Source organism: Acanthopagrus latus, chromosome 20 (assembly GCF_904848185.1).
Source record: "Acanthopagrus latus isolate v.2019 chromosome 20, fAcaLat1.1, whole genome shotgun sequence".
Lineage (NCBI taxonomy): Eukaryota > Metazoa > Chordata > Actinopteri > Spariformes > Sparidae > Acanthopagrus > Acanthopagrus latus.
Genome location: NC_051058.1, coordinates 22,556,365 through 22,577,012, shown reverse-complemented (window position 1 = coordinate 22,577,012; position 20,648 = coordinate 22,556,365). Strand labels below are relative to the sequence as shown.

General features: G+C 41.1%; 5 protein-coding genes across 11 annotated transcripts; 2 read left to right on the top strand and 3 right to left on the bottom strand.

Moving 5' to 3' along the window:
* Positions 1-1,460, top strand: LOC119009433 (parvalbumin-like EF-hand-containing protein). 2 transcript variants are annotated; one of them, XM_037080695.1, is made up of 4 exons: positions 1-324; positions 475-610; positions 873-988; positions 1,331-1,460. In XM_037080695.1, the coding sequence occupies exons 1-4, from the start codon at positions 219-221 to the stop codon at positions 1,372-1,374; spliced, it is 402 nt and encodes a 133-aa protein (XP_036936590.1). In that variant the 5' UTR covers positions 1-218; the 3' UTR covers positions 1,375-1,460. The 2 variants fall into 2 exon arrangements, with proteins under 2 accessions (XP_036936590.1, XP_036936589.1); XM_037080694.1 differs by having other exon boundaries at positions 873-1,417.
* Positions 1,461-1,606: 146 nt separating this feature from the next.
* Positions 1,607-6,790, bottom strand: LOC119009428 (gastrula zinc finger protein XlCGF57.1-like). 3 transcript variants are annotated; one of them, XM_037080688.1, is made up of 3 exons: positions 5,214-5,417; positions 3,140-3,933; positions 1,607-3,055 (listed from the first exon to the last, which is right to left on the bottom strand). In XM_037080688.1, exons 1-3 carry the CDS (start codon positions 5,242-5,244, stop codon positions 2,363-2,365), a joined length of 1,518 nt encoding a protein of 505 aa, XP_036936583.1. In that variant the 5' UTR covers positions 5,245-5,417; the 3' UTR covers positions 1,607-2,362. The 3 variants fall into 3 exon arrangements, with proteins under 3 accessions (XP_036936583.1, XP_036936582.1, XP_036936581.1); XM_037080687.1 differs by lacking the exon at positions 5,214-5,417 and adding an exon at positions 5,768-6,790 and having other exon boundaries at positions 1,607-3,933; XM_037080686.1 differs by having other exon boundaries at positions 1,607-3,933; positions 5,214-5,420.
* Positions 5,465-9,030, top strand: LOC119009431 (zinc finger protein OZF-like). Its single transcript, XM_037080693.1, has 2 exons — positions 5,465-5,694; positions 6,832-9,030. The coding sequence occupies exons 1-2, from the start codon at positions 5,664-5,666 to the stop codon at positions 8,145-8,147; spliced, it is 1,347 nt and encodes a 448-aa protein (XP_036936588.1). The 5' UTR covers positions 5,465-5,663; the 3' UTR covers positions 8,148-9,030.
* A 773-nt stretch (positions 9,031-9,803) lies between these two features.
* Positions 9,804-16,465, bottom strand: LOC119009426 (zinc finger protein 260-like). Of its 4 annotated transcripts, none has more exons than XM_037080684.1 (3): positions 16,006-16,465; positions 13,473-13,898; positions 9,804-11,092 (listed from the first exon to the last, which is right to left on the bottom strand). In XM_037080684.1, the coding sequence occupies exons 1-3, from the start codon at positions 16,097-16,099 to the stop codon at positions 10,071-10,073; spliced, it is 1,542 nt and encodes a 513-aa protein (XP_036936579.1). In that variant the 5' UTR covers positions 16,100-16,465; the 3' UTR covers positions 9,804-10,070. The 4 variants fall into 4 exon arrangements, 2 of the variants coding, with proteins under 2 accessions (XP_036936579.1, XP_036936578.1); XR_005071733.1 differs by having other exon boundaries at positions 10,969-11,092; positions 11,809-13,898; positions 16,006-16,454; XR_005071734.1 differs by having other exon boundaries at positions 10,992-11,080; positions 11,809-13,898; positions 16,006-16,454.
* A 1,229-nt stretch (positions 16,466-17,694) lies between these two features.
* LOC119009427 (gastrula zinc finger protein XlCGF57.1-like) lies at positions 17,695-20,628 on the bottom strand. The gene is made up of 2 exons (XM_037080685.1): positions 20,350-20,628; positions 17,695-19,422 (listed from the first exon to the last, which is right to left on the bottom strand). Exons 1-2 carry the CDS (start codon positions 20,441-20,443, stop codon positions 17,738-17,740), a joined length of 1,779 nt encoding a protein of 592 aa, XP_036936580.1. The 5' UTR covers positions 20,444-20,628; the 3' UTR covers positions 17,695-17,737.
* Between the last annotated feature and the right edge of the window lie 20 nt (positions 20,629-20,648).

The following is a 20,648-nucleotide window of genomic DNA, read 5'->3' as shown; positions in this document are numbered from 1 at the left end:
AAAAATGAAAAAATAAGGCAAAATAAATGTATTATTTACATTCATGCCATGGGTTTTCATTTTTGGTGCATTTAATGGAATAATAATTTATTTCATTATTTATTTATTCCTCTATTTCAATTTATGCCAGCGTCGGTCTTCCAAACACGATTATAATCCGTCACTAACAGCTGAATTATCACAGTCATGTTATCCAGCTCAGGACGCACCTGAAGAACATGGAGGAAGAATTTCGACCACAGATGAAGAAGATGGCTGTGGCCATGGGCGCTTCTCTCACAGAGCAGGACATCGACCACATGCCTCCAGGGATGACATCACAGGGTGACACTCTGTGTGTGTGTGTGTGTGTGTGTGTAAGAGAGAGCTTTTGCGATGGCAGTCATTAATCAACAGTGACAGGTATGATGAGTTACGTGTGCGTCATGATGATGAACTCACTTGTCTGACGTCATCTTCTGTGATTCTCTGCAGGAATCTTCCACTACAGCCGGTTTCTGGAGTACATGAGGCAGTTCAAGACCTCCGAGCAGCGAGAGGAGGCCATCAAGAAGGCCTTCAGGATGCTCGACAAAGATGGCAGCGGCTACATAGAGTGGAATGAGATCAAGTATGAACCCAATTCTCATTTAAAGGAAAATGCTGATGTTTTACATAATACATATCATCCACATATTTATAGAAAATATCAAAAACAGTCATTATCTGTGCTCGTCTCTGGATAGACCAGCCTGTGAAACTCGTTATTATACTATTCTTGTTGTTATTATTACTTTTTTATAGTAATTCTAGTAGAAGTGGGAATATAAAAACCTTTGCTGCATAGATTTGGTCATTAACTTGAGATCTCTTGCTCGTTTCTTTTTCCAAAGGTACATTCGGTCAACTGTGCCAACTGCAACCCCATCAGCTCCCCTCTCTGATGAGGAGGTGGAGGCCATGATCCAGGCTGTTGACACTGATGGAGACGGACGCATCGACTATAGAGGCAAGGTGTTTTACATTTTACTCTCTGTGGTGCATTGGCCTGTAGTCACCACTAAGGGTCAGCAGTTAGTAGCTCTTCATATCTGAGGGTAAAATAGACTCTTAACATCAGGCTGAATCACACTGTAGTCAGAACATAGAAAGTTAATAGAATGAACTCAACAAACTCAGCATAATGTCAATATCAGTGACAATATAATCAATGTCAATATAATGTCAAACGGTTATATTTAGTTCTTAAGAAATATATAATAATTGCATGAAGCAAAAAACAAGATCTAACAAACCAAACGCAGCTCCCAGCCTCACCTCGTCTCTTTGTGTTCCCCTCCCTGCCCTGCAGAGTTCTCTGACATGCTGAAGATGGAGAAGGAACTCAAGAAGTAACAGTCATGTGGTTCATCAGTGCTCAGGGTGTGACGACGAAGAGAGTGTGAAAGATGAGAGGAGAGGAAGACAGAGAGGCCCTACATACCAGCTGTACCCTCCCTGTAGGATGCTCTCCTCCGGTGGATCATGAATTCAGGGAGTTCATAAAACACGGTTACTTTATTGGCTACACGGCTTTGTGTACCCCTGCTTAAGAATGAAAGAAATATAATAACATATAAGAAACATCCTCATTATAGTTCTTTATTTCCTTATTTACACTAACTGTGTATATAAAATAGTCAAAGACAAGTGATTGGGAGGATAAACAGCCTATACAAAGCGTAAAATGCAAAGAAATACATAAACTTGTATAATTCCCAAGTTAGAAAATCTACATAAACTGTATAATACCATAACATGACGCATCAATCATCGCATGTCTGGCATGTTAGTGGCTCAGGAGAGAGGGAAGGCAACAGAGAGTGGGTCTCCTGTCTACCTGATCACTAGTTGGCTGTTGTGGTCTTAAGGGCAGGAATTAAAGTTCCGATTAGGGAGGCAAATTTTAAGTAATTTCCTTAATTGATAGTTGGCTGCCTTAACAATCGATTATCGATCAATCAGTAACAATACATGAAATATGTTGGATCTTATTCCAGTAGCAAAATATTTTAACCTCTGACATGATCTATGTTTGATTTAAAGTCAGAAACTCTGACCTGGAAACTCAGGATCTTCTTGCTGTGAGGAAACAACTCTAGTCACTGTGCTGCCATGATGTGCGGCATAATACTAATTTAAACTGCGGTGTTCAACACTTATTTGTGGTTGTATTATCACGAATGAGCCTGAAGGCCTTGTTGATAAATTTGTGGCAAATGTTTTCTTTCCTTTTTCATTTACATGATTTAAAAGAAAGACATGAAAAGGATTCATCCAAAAACAATGACACAATGAAGGACTTTGAAACCATTTTACTAAAACACTCTGCATCTGAACAGTTCTATCCTGAATGTACTCTCTTGTGTTTCATAAGATTTCTCTGTTCCTTAAATCTTTCGCCACAAACATCACAGCCAAAGGGTTTGTCTCTTGAGTGGACAATCATGTGTTTCTTAAGATTTCCCTTTCCTGTAAATCTTTTTCCACACTCACTGCAGCCAAATGGTCTCTCTCCTCTGTGGAATCGCATGTGTGTCTCGAAGCTTGACTTAAAGTTGAATCTTGTCCCACAAACATCACAGCCAAATGGTTTCTCTCCCGAGTGGAGTCTCATGTGCGTCTTCAGACTTCCCTGCTCTGTGAACTTTTTTTCACACACGTCACAACTAAATGGTTTCTCTCCTGTGTGGACTCTCATGTGTAATGTCAGACGTCTTTGCCCCCTAAATCTTTTCCCACAATCGCCACAGCAAAACGGTTTCTCCCCTGTGTGGACTCCCATATGTCTCTTAAGATTTGATTGAACACTAAATCTTATTCCACACACATCACAGCCAAATGGTTTTTCACCTGTGTGGACTCTCATGTGAGTATCAAGGTATGTCTTGCGGTGAAATTTTGCCCCACAAACATCACAACTAAATGGTTTCTCTTCTGTGTGGATTTTCATGTGTGTCTTCAGAGGTCCCTGTAGTGTAAATCTTTTCCCACAAATGTCACAACCAAATGGTTTCTCTCCTGTGTGGACTCTCATGTGCGTCTTTAGACGTTTCTGCTCTCTAAATCTTCTCCCACAATCACCACAGCCAAATGGTTTCTCTCCCGTGTGGACTTTCATGTGTTTCTCAAGAGTTTTTTTAAGGCAGAATGTTGCCCCACAAACATCACAACCAAATGGTTTCTCTCCCCTGTGGACTCTCATGTGTCTCTCAAGGTGTGACTGCTGGTTGAATCTTTTTCCACACTCACCACAGCCAAAAGGTTTCTCTCCAGTGTGAATTCTCATGTGTGGCTTTAGATTACGCTGTTGTGTAAATCTTTTCCCACAAATATCACAACCAAATGATTTTCCTCCGCTGTTGTCTCTCGTCTGTGTGTTTACCTTTTTCTTCAATCCACAACATTCATCATCATCATTGTCATCACTCTCTTCAGTTTCAGGTCCAGAATCTGACAAAGGTTCTTGCCAATCATCAGAACTGACCTCTGTCTCAGAAAAGTCTGAACCCTCCTCATCAGTATTTAGCTGTGTATGACGATCTGGTTCTTGGTTCCTTACAGGTTCAGATCCCCCACTGTCCTCTCCATCAGTTTCTGCTTTTATCTGTGTTGCTGAGCTGCTGGCTGGAGGCTCTGCCTCTCTGTTGTCCTCAGTTTGGATTTGATGAAACTGTGAAGTCTGAAGTTTCTCTTCATCATCTTCACTCTTCACAGTGAAGGCAGTAAATGATGGCCTGGTGATATCAGCCTCCTCCAGTCCATGAAGCTGCTCTCCCTCCTGACTGGTCCAGAGTTCCTCCTGTTCTTCTTTTATGTGTAGGGGCTCTGGGTCCTTCTGGTCCAGCCTGGGGCTCCACTCAGGGGAAACCTCTTCTTTAATCACCAACAGCTGCTGGACATCTGCAGGGAACACTGAAACACACACAAGACAAATGTTTGCAGGGACTTTCCAGGAAACTATTATTTTTTTCTAAAAAATATCACATCAAAAATGTGAAAGATGGAGTCCCCTTAAGTAACATTTGAAATCAGAACTAGAACATTAACTATCTGGATGATGCAACCATCAGTGATGATAAGTGAGCAGGGATTAAGTCTTCATCACTCAAATATTTGTTACAACAAGCTCAAACATGTAAACATGTAGAAAATAATATTCAATCTGTCTGCAGCCTGTCATCCACTGCGATGTACTACACAAGCACAGCACACTAGCATGATTGATACTGTTAGCAAAATATTAACATAAAAACAGCACACTAAGAAGAAATCAGACAAACGCTTGTGAGACAGCCCCTCCTGCCTACCTGTAGGGTTTGAATCTCATCAGCAGAGAGAGGAGGACTTACTGATTTCTGTGTTCTCCATCTTCTTCAGTTTACTCGGTATTTTAATTTCAGCAATATTGTTTTATTGAAAGTCTGTTTCCACAGAAGAATTATTTAGTTTGTGGTGATTTTTTAAAATCAAAATGAGCTGCAGCCTCTCATTAGACCTCAAGAACTGAAAATAAGAAGCTCAAAGCAGTTTAACCAGCTGTGTTTCATCAATGAATCAAAAGAAACAGGACGCGTACAACTGATAGGCATGGCACACATACCTGTACACCATGACCGCAGTGACATTTCAATGACGATTATTAAACATGAAAAGGTTGATAAATTATTAATCTATGGAGCTGAAACAGAAATGTCTGTGGACGCCTTTACAAAGTAGGGTTGAGCAAAATTTACTGACATATGAAGATCTCCACTATCAATCATCATGATGGGCGATGACGTCCCTGTGCCAGATTTTAAAATGTCTGCATCACTGCACCACATGTTCATAACTTGGCTGATTTCAGCCTAAAAAAGCTAAAGTTAGCCAGTGAGCTATACTGAGAAAGATAAGCAATGTGTTACTTTAATATCAATGATCCTCCACGTCCCAAGCATGGTGAGACTTCTGTATGATGAGCTGGTTGTCAACATACAAACATAGTTCAATATCGATGAAACGTTCATGACCGTGTTTGATGTTTTACCTTAGTTAAGGTTTTCATAGTAAACATATTCTGGAAACGTTTTGTAAAATACATTTAATTTATATAATAGATATATGTGCTCACATACCATCATAGGTCCGAATATTTCTGAAAGTGGCTTAATTGTAAGAACCAGATGTGGCAGTAAATGAAGAGCTGATTTTACCCGTTTTGGTGACGACTGTACTGGTGTTCATGATGCTGAATCTGGTCAACACTCCTCGGTGTTTGGTTCCGGATGGTCCAGGTCCTTCGGTATTGTGGTCCGGTTTTGAGGTGAGAACGGCAAATCGGGACAAAAAGAATCGATACGAAAGGTTGTTGTGTCCGAAAAGAGGAATTTAGTTATCTGGTGACAGGGCGGCGCCATCTTGGATCTCGCGTCGTCCCGTGTGAACGTAGCTCTCACGAGACAGTGCGAGATCAAAGATGGCGGCCCCCACCCACTACACTGCTGTGTAAACAAACCTCTTTCCTCGGAACATTTAAACATTTTTGGTTTAAATTTTCGTCATCTCCTGTTTCTCGTTGTCAATCCAAAACCGGACCACAACACAAAACGACCGCGGGCCGCCTGGAACAAAACACCGACGAGTGTTTTAACAGATGTGGCATCATGAACAAGGACGAAAGACGCTCCAGCGCAGGTACACCAACATCCACATCCCCTACAACACACAACACACTGTTGTAAGCAGTATTCATACAATGGGGACATACTACTTCGTGATGAACTTGAACTTTGACCCTCTTGCTCGGATATCCGTCGCAGTCTTAGCTTGAAACTCTGGAGCACAAATAACGTGGTATTTATACTTTAACCTGCTTTCATCTGTCATCTGTCAGTGAGCTCTCAAATGTTTGTGCTCTCTGTGCTTTGTTTACATTTGCGTGACACACAGTGACTTATGCGACGTGTCTTCCGCTGCGCAGAGGATTGTGGGTCAGAATCAGAATAACCAGAAAAGCATGCTGGCTCCAGTACTGCAAAATGCGTCCAGATTTATTTCGACATCCTGGTCTTTAGCCAGGCCTTGGTGACAGCTATATTGAAGTCAGTGGGAGATGATGGAGAAAAACACTAAAACCCAACATATCTACGTCGTATGACTTCTGATAAAGAAATGTTTCTAGAAAATGAAAGAAAAGATTACATTTCAGACAGTAGGCTAACCACTGGATTTCCTCCAAATGATTGATAAAACAGGTTGGTCTGACCAGATATCACTGATGAGCCTGCGGTCAGACTGCAAAAAGGAGCCTTCCCACCAAAAAATAAAGGGACGAACAACATGCTTACATTGCATACATTTTCTGCCAAGTCTATAATCTAATTCACATTAGTCATGCTCCAGATACTCAACTAGCCCGAGGAAGGCCAAGTTTATTGCTTCACTAATCAGCAAAGCAGTTTTCAGGTGTGCTGACACATTCCTACAAGGGCTTCAAGTGATCAAAATGTTTTTCATCACAAGAAACTTGGCTTAGCTTGCACAATGTGCAATTTGACCATGGAGTGATGTTTGATTGCTGGGTTGGTGTTCCTTTGTGCACCTTTGTAAATATTGCATTATAAATCTGCCATTTCCATCTTGTTAGATTAAAGTCTACCTCATTGCTCACTACTTCTACTGACACATGCCCATGTCCTGTAGCCAAACATTTCTTAAGGGAGTGCCATCTTTCACATTTTAGCAAGGTTTTAAATCTTTTCCTATGTGTTTTTTATATATCCAAGAAAAAACCTCCCATATTTCTTTGTGTGTTTAAATGTTTCCATGCAGATGTCCAGCAGCTGTTGGTGGTTAAAGAAGAGGTTTCCCCTGAGTGGAGCTCCAGCCTGTATGAGGAGGACCCAGAACCCCTCCACATAAAAGAGGAAAACAAAGAACTCTGGACCAGTCAGGAGGGAGAGCAGCTTAACAGGCTGAAGGAGGCTGATATCACCAGGTTCCCATTCATTGCCGTCACTGTGAAGAGTGAAGATGATGAAGATAAACCTCAGACTTTACAGCTTCATCAAAGTCAAAATGAGGACAGCAGAGCGGCAGAGCCTCCAGCCAGCAGCTCAGCAACACAGATAAAAGCAGAAACTGATGGAGAGGACAGTGGGGGATTTGAACCTGTCAGTAACCAAGGACCAGATAGTCATACACAGTTAAATACTGATGAAAAGGCTTCAGACTGTTCTGAGACTGATGTCAGTTCTGATGATTGGCAAGAACCTTTGTCAGGTTCTGGACCTGAAACTAAAGAGAGTGACAGTGGGTTGGAGGAGACCACGGCACCTGAGTCAGGTTCAAATGCTCCAAAATATATAGAAGCTCATGTAAATGATGTGGGATGTAGTGCTGGGGAAAGTCTTGAGACACACAGGAGAGTCCCCAGAGGAGATAAATCATTCAGTTGTGATGTTTGTGAAAAACTATTTACAGATCGAGGAAGTCTGAGGAGACACATGAGAGTCCATGCAGGAGTGAAACCATTCAGCTGTGACGTTTGTGGAAAGAGATTCATCCAGCAGGGACATCTTGAGACACACATGAGAGTCCACACAGGAGAGAAACCATTTAGTTGTTGTCATTGTGGGAAAGGATTTACAGAACAGGGAAATCTGAATAAACACATGAGAGTCCACACAGGAGAGAAACCATACGGCTGTGGTGATTGTGGAAAAAGATTTACACATCAGGGAGGCCTGAAGAGACACATGAGAGTCCACACAGGAGAGAAACCATTTGTTTGTGATGATTGTGGGACAAGATACAGCTTTAAGACAAATCTTGTTACGCACATGAGAGTCCACACAGGAGATCGCCCATTTGGTTGTGATGTTTGTGGAACAAGATTTAGCTTGAACACAAATCTTAAAAAACACATGAGAGTCCACACAGGGGAGAAACCATTTGGCTGTGATGTTTGTGGAAATAGATTTACAGAAAGGGGGAGTCTTAGGAGACACGCAAGAGTGCACACAGGAGAAAAACCATTTGGTTGTGTTGTCTGTGGTAAAAGATTTACACAACAGGGAACTCTGAAGACACACATGAGTGTCCATTCAGGACAGAAGTGTTCGGTTGCCGGGTTTATTGTAGAATAGATTCATTGTGCTTCATATTTCCATTGTATTTTGATGGGTCTTTCTCATATGTTTTTTTTAAATTAAAGCTTTTTTCATTACTATGTTTTACAGTGTGTCCACAAAATGCCTTTATTTGCCTTTAACTCTGCAGATTTACATTATAGACAGGTGCTTACATATCTCCTGTAAAATAAAAAATGTGTAATCTGTTCATTTTTAAATCATGTCAGAAAAAAACATTCAAAACCCTGCCTGTAAATGTATTTTGGGCTTGTCTGGAATAGGTGTTTTAGGATATGTTTAAATACATTTTTGGGAATAGGGTTAGGTAACGTTTTTTCCATATCTGAGTTGTATATTTCTTTAAAATTATAAGCGAAGAGCATCTGGACATTTACGTTTGCTCTCTAAGACTCTACAGATAAAAGGCCTCTTTGCTTTGCTTTAACATTATTATTTATCAAATATTTAGACTTGTTGCCAGCCAGTAATTTTTATTTTTAGTGTGAAAAGATTTATCCAAAAGAAAAATCTTGGGACACACAGGAGAAAAAAAACATTTAGCTGTGGTGACTGCGAGAAAAGATTCAGTCCGAGGAGAATTCTGGACAAATACATGGAAGCCAACACATGAGAGAAACCATATATATGCAATTTTTGCGTAAAAGATTTACACAACAGGGAAATATGAGAAAAACAGATGCAAGGCTTTCACAGGAGGCACACCACTTTGTTCTTTCATTTGTGGTACAAGAGTTAAAAGTCCACTCAGCCAAGAAACATTCTAATTGTAATGGTTTTTCTGTGAAAACTGTCTTTAATGTTGTTTTCCAATCTTTCATTGCATGTATTTTTTTTTTTGCTTTCTCTTGTGTTTATTTTGAATAAAATACTTCCTTGACGGCTATTTTTTCCTTTGTTGTTATCCGACCGAAAGAAATCCCTGTCTGAAAATGCTGCTCACCTCTACAGTTGCTCTGCATGTCTAATAATATATGTCTCAAAACATCCGCTGCTGCTGAGAAAGCTGTAATGGCATTATAAGTCATAATAAGCTATTCAGACTTGACTCTACATGTACAACATGCAGTCACAATGATTATGATCGAACAGAAAATGGCTAATTTGTCAGAAGGTAGATGGGTGAGATAGATACAGTTCTAGAACTGCCACATTACTGTGAAAAATTATACTGTTCTTAATCCTGACACTTTCCTCCCTACTCTAGATGAAGGCGAAGAAAGCAGACTGTATAATCAGAGATAAATATTGGTATGGGTTAGAGTGGGGGGTGTGAGGAAATTAACAGATAGTGGCTCATAAGAGGCTTTACTAATTTCCTGCCAAAATTGTGTGTGACTTGTCTTCTAACAACTCAGGTAAGAGTGTTTGAGTGAGTCTACATGCACCTCCAGAAAAATCTCTCACTCAATTGCAAACGGATTTCATTGAGCTAACTCCAAGTGAGGGAAAGAAATATTGCTTTGTAATTGTTGAAATGTTCCAATATAGGTTGAAGTTTTTCCCTTGAAACAAGATGCAAGCACTGTCACACAAGTATTGATCAAAGAATCTTGTCTTGAGGGGCAAGGTGTTCAAGGGGTAGGACTGAAACTTGGGAATGAGTCTATTTGAAAGTCTATGTGACAAACAAAATAAACACTTAGATTGACAGATTTTTGGCACATTTTTAATTTCTTACAAAGACAAAGACAAAACAAGAATTTATTTTAAAAATGAACATAATCCCCAGGGAAAGAAAAACAAGAACAGAAAAAACAAGTCATCCCCCTGAGAAGTTTCTAACCCAAGTAACTTTGATCTCGAGACTTGCATGTTGTGTGAATGTTTTCCCACATGAATCGCAATCAAATGATTACGAATCCTCTGTGAATTGTCAGAGACCTTATCTGAAAACTTTTACCCACAAACATATGTTTATTATCCTGTGTGGACTTTCATATGTGAACTAAGTTTAGCCTGAAAGGTAAATTTTTTCCCACACACATCACATCCAAATGCTATTTTTCTTGTGTGGACTCTCATGTGTCTCTTCATATTTCCTTGTTGTATAAATCTTTTCCCACAAACATCACAAGCAAATGGTTTCTCTCCTGTGTGTACTCTCATGTGTCTATCCTGAGTTTTCTTATGGCTAAATCTTGTCCCACAAATATGACAACTGAATGGTTTTTCTCCTGTATGGACTCTCATGTGTGAACTAAGATTTGCCTTAAATGTGAATTTTTTCCCACAGACATCACAACCAAATGGTTTGTTTCCTGTGTGGACTCTCCTGTGTGAACTAAGACTTGCCTGAAAGGTAAAATTTTTCCCACAAATATCACAACCAAATGGTTTCTCTCCTGTGTGGACTCTCATGTGTCTCTTCAGATTTCCCTGCTGTGTGAATCTTATCCCACAAACATCACAAGTATATGGTTTCTCTCCTTTATGGACTCGCATGTGTCTATTGTGAGTTTTCTTATGGCTAAATCTTGTACCACAAACATCACAACCAAATGGTTTCTCTACAACATTAGCACTCTTCTGCAAATCAGTCTCTGAACAGTCTGACCCCTTTTCATCAGTATACAATTGTGGATGACTATCTGGATCTCTGTTTGTGGAGGGTTCAGATCGTCCACTGTCCTCTCCATCAGTTTCTTTTTTTATTTGTGTTGATGACTCGCTGGCTGGAGGCTCTGCCTCTCTGTTGTCTTTGGTTTGGCTTCGATGAAGCTGTGAGGACTGAGATTTCTCATCATCTTCACCACTGAAAGCACTAAATGAGGACCTGGTGATGTCATCCTCCTCCAGCCCATTCAGTTCCTTGATACAGAGTTCTTCCTGTTCCTCCTTTACTTGTAGGGGCCCTTTGTCCTCCTGGTCCAGGCTCGGGCACCACTCAGGGGAAAACTCTTCTTTAATCTCCAACGGCTGCTGGGTATCTGAAGAAAACACTGAAAAACACAAGAAATGTTGGGAGCCATTTCCTTGGAAATTAATAACAAATCAAAAATCAATGTGAACTAATCAAGTGCATGAGAGATGGAGATCTCAGTAAGATCCAGGACAAGTTGAGTCCACTTACTTTTTCATGGTACAAAGAATCAAATCACCAAAGAATCTATTCCAATGAAAATTAGTAATTCCCACACAGGATCAAGCACAAGAACATGTTCAATTATAGAGAAGGTATTGAGCTGCAAGGTAGTCTTTACACCTTTACACCTCCAATTTTAATGTTTTTAACTATTTTTAGGTCTTTTGAGAACTAAAAATAGTCAAACAGAGACAAGCATCCTATTAATCATTATGTATGTTCATGTGGGTGTACATGAGCAAGCTTGCAGTATAACATTATGTTCACAAGTGTGTGGGCGTGTGTGTATATGTGTGTCAGCCTGTTTGAACACATTCTTTAAACTGAAAGTCACAAATTTCAATCAATTATACACCTCACCTGTGAATAAAGAGCAGCTCTTTGCTGTGGAGACCAGTTGTCTCTGTATACTTGAACCCATTTGTAAATTCTATAGAAAAACCTTGACTAAGGCAGATTCTTTTAACTGTTGTTTATTTTTCATGGCAACCACAATATACAAAAACAAAAAATAAACCCAGGAGGGCTCTCTTTAAACAATGAATAGAAACATAAGAGAAATGCATGTCTGACCTGAGAGAACGTTAATGTGTCTTGAGTCTTGCTTGTTGACTTAATCCTTTCCCACTAACCTCACAGTCAAATGGTTTCTCTACAGTGTGAACCCTCATGTGCTTTTTCAGATTTCCATGCTGTGCAACTAATTTTCCACAAATGTCACAAACATTTCTCTCCTGTGTGAACTCTCATGTGTGTCTTAAGATGACACTTCTGGATGAATCTCTTTCCACAAACATCACAAGCAAATGGTCTCTCCCCTGAGTGAATTTGCATGTGTATCTTCAGACTTCCCTGTCTTGTAAAGCTTTTCCCACAAGAACCACAACCAAATGGTTTCTCTCCTGTGTGAACTGTCCTGTGTCTCTTCAGACTTCCCTGTCTTGTAAAGCTTTCCTCACAATAATCACAAGCAAATGGTTTCTCTTCTGTGTGGAGCCTCATGTGTGAAGTAAGACTTGCCCGTTTCGCAAGTCTTTTCCCACAAAGCTCACAAGCAAATGGTTTCTCTCCTGTGTGGATTCTCATGTGTGTCTTCAGATGTCCCTGGTCGATGAATCTGTTCCCACAAACTTCACAAGCAAATGGTTTCTCTCCTGTGTGGACTTTCATGTGTCTCCTTAGATATGCCTGCTGCGTGAATCTGTTCCCACAAACATTACAAATAAACCATTTCGTTCTTCTGTGGACTGTCATGTGTGTCCTCAGACGTTTCCCTTTCCCAAATCTTTTTCCACAAACATCACATCCAAATGGTTTCTCCCTTGTGTGAACTCGCATGTGTAGAATAAGACTTGCCGGTTCCACAAATCTTTTTCCACAATCACTACAGCCAAATGCTTCCTCTCCTGTGTGGACTCTCATGTGTCTCTCTAGATTTCCCTGATATTTAAAGCGCTCCCCACAGTAATCACAACCAAATGGTTTCTCTCCTGCGTGGACTCTCATGTGTCCCTTCAGATGTCCCTGCTGCATGAATCTGTTCCCACAAACATCACAACTGAATGGTTTCTCTCCTCCGTGAACTCTCATGTGTCCCCTCAGACTTTGCCGGTCCCCAAATCTTTTTCCACAAACATCACAACCAAATGGTTTCTTTCCTGTGTGGACTTGCATGTGTCTCTTCAGATGTCCCTGCACGATGAATCGCTTCCCACAAACATCACAAGCAAATGGTTTCTCTCCTGTGTGAATTCTCATGTGTCTTTTCAGATGGCTCTGCTGGATGAATCTCTTCCTACAAACATCACAACTGAATGGTTTCACTCCGGTGTGGACTCTCATGTGCCTCCTCAGACTTGCCAGTGCTGTAAATCTTTTACCACAAACATCACAGCCAAATGGTTTCTCTCCTGTGTGAACTATCATGTGTCTCCTCAGACTTTGCCGGTCCCCAAGTCTTTTTCCACAAACATCACAACCAAATGGTTTCTCTCCTGTGTGGACTTTCATGTGGCTCTTCAGATGTCCTTGCTGATTGAATCTCTTCCTACAAACATCACAACTGAATGGTTTCACTCCGGTGTGGACTCTCATGTGCGTCCTAAGGGTTCCCAGTGCTGTATATCTTTTACCACAAGCATCACAACCAAATGGTTTATCTCCTTTCAGAATTCTTTCCCCAGCATCCAAAGCACTGTCACTCTCTTTAGTTTCAGGTCCAGAATCTTGCCACTCACCAGAACTGACATCAGTCTCAGGACAGTCCGAACCCTCTTCATCAGCATTTAACTGTGGATGACTTTCTGGTTCTTGATTCCTGGCAGGTTCAGATCCTACACTGTCCTTTTCATCAGTTTCTGTTTTTATCTGTGTTGTTGAGCTGCTGGCTGGAAGCTCTGCCTCTCTGTTGTCCTCAGTTCGGCTTTGATGAAGCTCTGAACGCTGCGGTTTCTCTTCATCATCTTCAGTCTTCACAGGAACAGCAGTAGATGGGAACCTGGACATATCAGTCTCCTTCAGTCCATTAAGCTGCTCTCCCTTCTGACTGGTCCAGTGTTCTTCCTGTTCTTCCTTTATGTGTAGGGGCTCTGGGTCCATCTGTTCCTGGCTAGGGCACCACTCCGGGGAAACCTCTTCTTTAATCACAAACAGCTGCTGGACATCTGAGGGGAACATTGACACACACACACAGAAATGTTGGGAGCCATTTCCTAGGGCATTAATAACAATTAAAAATCAATAAGAACTAAACAATTGCATGAAAGATGGAGTTCTCAGAAGGATCCAGGACTAGATTAGTCCACTTACATTTCATGGTACAAAGAATCAAATCCCCAAAGAATCACTTCCAAAGAAAATCAGTAATTCCCACACAGGATCCAGGACAAAAACATGTTCAATCATAATGATGGTATTACGCAGCAAGGTAGTCTTTACACCTTCTTTTCACATCATTTTCTTCTAATTTTCCATTCTTTATTCTCAACAAACTTTACTTATTTAGTCAACTGCAACATTTTTGGTGCCACTCTAGATTCACTGTCTCTTCAGATGTCCCTGCACGATGAATCGCTTCCCACAAACATCACAACCAAATGGTTTCTCTCCTGTGTGAATTCTCATGTGTCTCTTCAGACTACTCTGTTGCATGAATCTCTTCCTACAAACATCACAACTGAATAGTTTCACTCCAGTGTGGACTCTCATGTGCCTCCTCAGACTTGCCGATGCTGTAAATCTTTTTTTTTTTCCCTAATTTTCCATTCTTTATTCTCAACAAACTTTACTTATTTAGTCAACTGCAACATTTTTGGTGCCACTCTAGATTGACTTAGTGTGAACTTGTGACAACAGCAGGACAAAATAATTTTTGAGCGACCCAAAACAGTTAAAAATCAGGGCGAGCAGCGTGTGCAAAAAGCACAAGCTGTGCACAAAACAGGACACAAAGGTGGAGAGGCAATCCTTGCATTATATCTGTTGTTCTTTAGTTAATGTGTGAGTTATTTTTAAATTATTTGTTCAGAATTCTTCATTTTGTATAATTCATTAAATAAAATATTGTTCTATTGTTACACATTGTCTATTCTATTTAGTAGTTACAACTTAAGAACAATTTATGACCGCAAACAGAAATAGTGCTACTTTTCAGGGATTGACAAGGGACAAGGGATTTAATGTTTTCTTTTATTAAGATCTTAACATTTACAACTATTTGCCAAAATTACAGCATTATTATTCACTATTAACAAAAACAATTGTCATTAAAAACAGTATTATAACAGTTATAGATGATGGACAGTAACAGGCTGAGCAGGAGTCCCTGCAGTGCTGCTGGGCTGGATGGTGTCAGTGGGACATCATCTGGGTCGGTACTAAGGGTGTTTGGGGGTCCTGTCTCCTCTGTCCACCACATCATCCATCAACTAGGTCTGCGGTTCTGACTCGATAGACGGCTGCCATGTCATTAAGAATGTTTTAAGAAAGAGGCAAGAATGACAATTTAATAATAATTATAATAATAATAATAATAAAAATAATAATAATTGTTATAAATCATTCCAACAAACAAAAATACTAAACTAAAATACAATTTAAACAGGAATAACGCCTTTAAAATTAAAATAAAACCATACGTGGTGATCAGCAGTTTATATGTCAGCATTAACCTAATGTATCGGTATGTTTTTACCCCTAACTGTTAGCTAGCTAATAATGATAATATTGATAACATTATGTGGATTCAATAACAGGTTTACCTCTCCACGGTCCTCTCAGCCGGACATACACCAGAGCCATTTCTCCTCTAACTCCACAAGCAGGAGGATTAGAAAAGAAATCAGGAACTCCTGCAGCTCGAACCGATCTGACAGTCAAACTTTACTTTACAGTTTAACGGATCTGGGCTGCATACATCGTGACGTACGTGTAGGGGCGGGAACATCTGGTGACGCAACCAGGAAATGCTCCGAAGGGTAGACTGTCCCATTTAAACAAAGTTGACGCGGCCTGCGGGGCCACACTGAAGTACACTCCTTCGGGAAGACCGCAAAGTGCGGGTCCTTGACGTGTGCAGACCCTGATTCGGGACACAGCTACAGTCTGTGTGGAGTTTTAATAGGCTGTGTTGATTTTGGGGTTTTGAACAGCCGTCGGCATTCACACACTTCCGCAACCGCAACGTCCGCAAAAGTCCGGACATTTGGATGCAGTCTAAGTCGCTTACTTGTATATAAGATGGTTGTGTAGGAGATGTGGGTGGTGGTGTACCTGAGCTGGAGGGTGAACTCTGTCGGAGTCTTTTGTTGCTCCGAGTCGAGCGGGTTATTCCCGTGTTCGCTCCGGCTGTATCGTCCTCGTTCATGATTCAGATTCTGTAGAAACACCCGTCGATGTTTTGTTCCGGTTGCTGCGGTGCTGTGGTCCGGTTTATAGTGAAGAAGAAACAGTAGATGAAGAAAAATAGAAAAGAAACCAAAGTTTTATGACGGAGGAGAGAAGCTCGGACAGATAGGCGCCGCCATCTTGGATCTCGTACGGTCTCGCGAGGGTTGTGTTCCCAGTTGTGCAGAGATCTCACGAGAGACACAGGAAACAGGATAATAAATACAAACTGAGATCTCGCTTCTTTCTTCTTCTTCTTCTTCTTCTTCTTCTTCTTCTGGTTTTACAGCGATTGGCATCCAGCTTAATGGTGCATTACAGCCACCTTCTGCTCCGGAGATCCCTGTTCTCTGACAATTAATCAATACCTTCATGTAATGGAATGTATTTGTTTCTAAATACACAGAATAGAACAAATCAAATTAAGTTTACGCCTCAGCTGAACAGATATAAGTCATAGTCTCACATGACTTCTCACCTGTTCATTGATCGGAACAGTGAATTATATTGGTCAATAGTTTGTTTGATGTAAATTCCAATAATAATGAAATTTTAAAGTGCACAGCTTAGGACACATACAACAAGTCTTATTTCTTCTCACTGTAACCTGCTGATGGGTTGAAGTGTGGTGGAGTGGATGGCGCTCAACTGCAGCACCAACATGCAGCAACTAAAAATAACATAAGATAATAATTAAATAAATAAATGTCTGAACACATCTTGAATGTGTATGGTCAACTCTCATTTCAAACAAGGGAATACAGATTACATATGCTGACCATCTTTCAGATCTGTGTCTCTTCTTCCACCCTTCTTCCACTAAGGATTCCTGCCAGTTTCTCACAGGGTTGTAGAAGATTTTAGAAATAGTGAGGTCATGCGTCATTTTGAGAGTTTCGACAGAAGCCTGCATTCAACAGAATATAAGTGCCATTTTAAAATCACAAAGTTTCATGTCAGGTTCTTATTGCATTATAATCACCTTCACTGTTGAACAAACTGACTGGAGCCAGGAACAATGTTGTTTTTATCATTTGTTTTTCTTTCATGCCTGGGTGTGAGGTATGTGTTTTTTTCAGATTTCCGTGCTGTGCAACTCATTCGCCAAAAACATAAACATTTCTCTTTTGTGGAGACTTGTATGTCTCTTCAGACCTCCCTGATGTGAAAATCTTTTTATACAATCGCCTCAGCCAAATGTTTTTTATTTCTCATTGTACTCTTATGTGTCTCTTCAGATTTCCCTGACTTATAAAGATTTCCCCACAATTAACAAATGGTTTGACTCCTGTGTGTACTTTCATTTGTCTCTTCCGAATTTCCTCTTGTGAAGCTTTCCCAAGAAACTTTCTCTTTGTTGTGGACTCGCACGTGTCTGTGCGTTTTCTTAAAGTTAAATCTTGTCTGACAAACATCACAACCAAATGGTTTCTCCACAACTTGTGCAGCCTTCTGCAAATCAGTCTCCAAACAGTTTAAAGAGAATAAAGAGCAGCTATTTGCTGTGGAGACCAGTTGTGTCTGTATACTTGAACCCACTTGCAAATGCTGTAGAAAAAAAATTATACCGAGACAGATTCTTGTAACTGTTCTTTATTTTTCATGGCAACCACAAATGTCACAAACATTTCTCTCCTGTGTGGACTCTCATGTGTCTCTTCAGACTTCCCTGTGTTGTAAAACATTTCCCACAATAGCCACAACTAAATGGTTTCTCTCCTGTGTGAACTAGCATGTGTCTCTTCAGATTTCCCTGTCTTGTAAACCTTTCCCCACAATTAACACAAGTAAATGGTTTCTCTCCTGTGTGGACTCTCTTGTGTGTACTAAGGCTTTTCCGTTGTGCAAGTCGTTTTCCACAAGCGCCAGAGCCAAATGGTTTCTCTCTTGTGTGGACTCTCATGTGTCTAGTTAGATGGCTCTGCTGGATGAATCTGTTCCCACAAACATCACAAGCAAATGGTTTCGCCCCTGTGTGGACTCTCATGTGCCTCCTCAGACTTTCCCCTTCCCCAAATCCTTTTCCACAAATATTACAACCAAATGGTTTCTCTCCTGTGTGGACTCTCATGTGTCTCTTCAGATTTCCCTGACATCTAAAGCTTTCCGCACAGTAACTACAACCAAATGGTTTCTCTCCTGTGTGGACTCTCATGTGTCTCTTCAGATGTCCCTGCTGGATGAATCTCTTCCTACAAACATCACAACTGAATGTTTTCTCTCCTGTGTGGAATCTCACATGTCTCTTCAGATGTCCCTGCAGGATGAATCTGTTCCCACAAACATCACAAGCAAATGGTTTCTCTCCTGTGTGAACTCTCATGTGTCCCCTCAGACTTTGCCGGTCCCCAAGTCTTTTTCCACAAACATCACAACCAAATGGTTTCTCTCCCGTGTGGACTCTCATGTGTCTCTTCAGATGTCCCTGCCGAATGAATCTCTTCCTACAAACATCACAACTGAATGGTTTCACTCCTGTATGAATGCTCATGTGTCTCTGCAGACCTTGCCGGTCCCCAAGTCTTTTTCCACAAACATCACAACTAAATGGTTTCTCTCCTGTGTGGACTTTCATGTGTCTCTTCAGATGTCCCTGCCGGATGAATCTCTTCCTACAAACATCACAACTGAATGGTTTCACTCCGGCATGGATTCTCATGTGCCTCCTCAGACTTCCAAGTACTGTAAATCTTTTACCACAAACATCACAACCAAATAGTTTATCTCCTTTCAGAACTCTTTCACCAGCATTACATCCAACATCACTTACAGGAGTTTCCATGTTTTTCTGAGCATTTAAAGCCGAATGGGGCGTCCTGGTCTCCTCCGACCCACTGTCACTCCCTTTAGTTTCAGGTCCAGAATCTTGCCACTCACCAGAACTGACATCAGTCTCAGAACAGTCTGAACCCTCTTCATCAGTATTGAGCTGTGGATGACTATCTGGTTCTTGGTTCCTGGCAGGTTCAGATCCTCCACTGTACTCTTCATCAGTTTCAGTTTTTATCTGTGTTTTTGAGCTGCTGGCTGGAAGCTCTGCCTCTCTGTTGTCCTCAGTTTGGCTTTGATGAAGCTCTGAACGCTGCGGTTTCTCTTCATCATCTTCAGTCTTCACAGGAACAGCAGTGGATGGGAACCTGGACATATCAGTCTCCTTCAGTCCATTAAGCTGCCCTCCCTTCTGACTGGTCCAGTGTTCTTCCTGTTCTTCCTTTATGTGTAGGGGCTCCGGGTCCATCTGTTCCTGGCTAGGGCACCACTCCGGGGAAACCTCTTCTTTAATCGCAAACAGCTGTTGGACATCTGAGGGGAACATTGACACATACACACAGAAATGTTGGGAGCCATTTCCTAGGGCATTAATAACAAATTCAAAATCAATAAGAACTAAACAACTGCATGAAAGATGGAGCTCTCAGAAGGATCCAGGACTAGAGTGAGTCCACTTCTTGTGACAACAGCAGCATAACATTACAGTTACAAATCTGCGTGTGCAAAATGTGCAAGCTGCGCACAAAACAGGGCAACAGCACAAAGGTGGAGAAGCAAAGAGAAGATTTCAGTGCTCGAGGCACAAAAACTGCTTCTGGACAGTTTTATTTGTTGCTCAAACACAAACAGGTGAGCATGTAGAAGAGAGAAAGTACAACTAATTCCGTTGTATCATAATATGCCATGATATGGATTAGAACAGTAGTGGAATGGGGCTATTCACTGTAATGAACTGTGTACTAACCCTAGCTCTGCACAATAAAGCTGATGGTCTCAAACACATCAAGAAGGCAAGAACCTACACAATCAACTGAAAAGCATTCCAGGTGACTACCTCGTAAATATGACTGAGAGAATGTCGTAAGTGTGCAAAGCTCATCAAAGCAAAAAGTGGCTACGTTGAAGAATGTAAAACATAAATCATATTCTGGTCTATTTAAACTCCTTCATGTTTACTATGAAAGCGAGATTATCCTTTAAAGTAATGACGTGGAAGCTTGATATTTGGTGCAGAAGACTGGCGAAAGTTCCGAGTGCAAAACGGATGCTGATCTGATAAACCAAGATCACAGATGGTCTGTGTGGAGTTTAAATAGTCTGTGTTGATTTTGGGTTTTGAACAGCCTTCAGCATTCACACACTTCCGCAACCGCAGCGTCCGCAAAAGTCCAGACATCTGGATGCAGCCTGTGTCCTCTGTACAACATGACGGTGTAGGAGATGTGGGTGGTGGTGTACCTGAGCTGGAGGGTGAACTCTGTCGGAGTCTTTTGTTGCTCCGAGTCGAGCGGGTTATTCCCGTGTTCGCTCCGGCTGTATCGTCCTTGTTCATGATTCAGATTCTGTAGAAACACCCGTCGATGTTTTGTTCCGGTTGCTGCGGTGCTGTGGTCCGGTTTATAGTGAAGAAGAAACAGTAGATGAAGAAAAATAGAAAAGAAACCAAAGTTTTATGACAGAGGAGAGAAGCTCGGACAGATAGGCGCCGCCATATTGGATCTCGTACGGTCTCGCGAGGGTTGTGTTCCCAGTTGTGC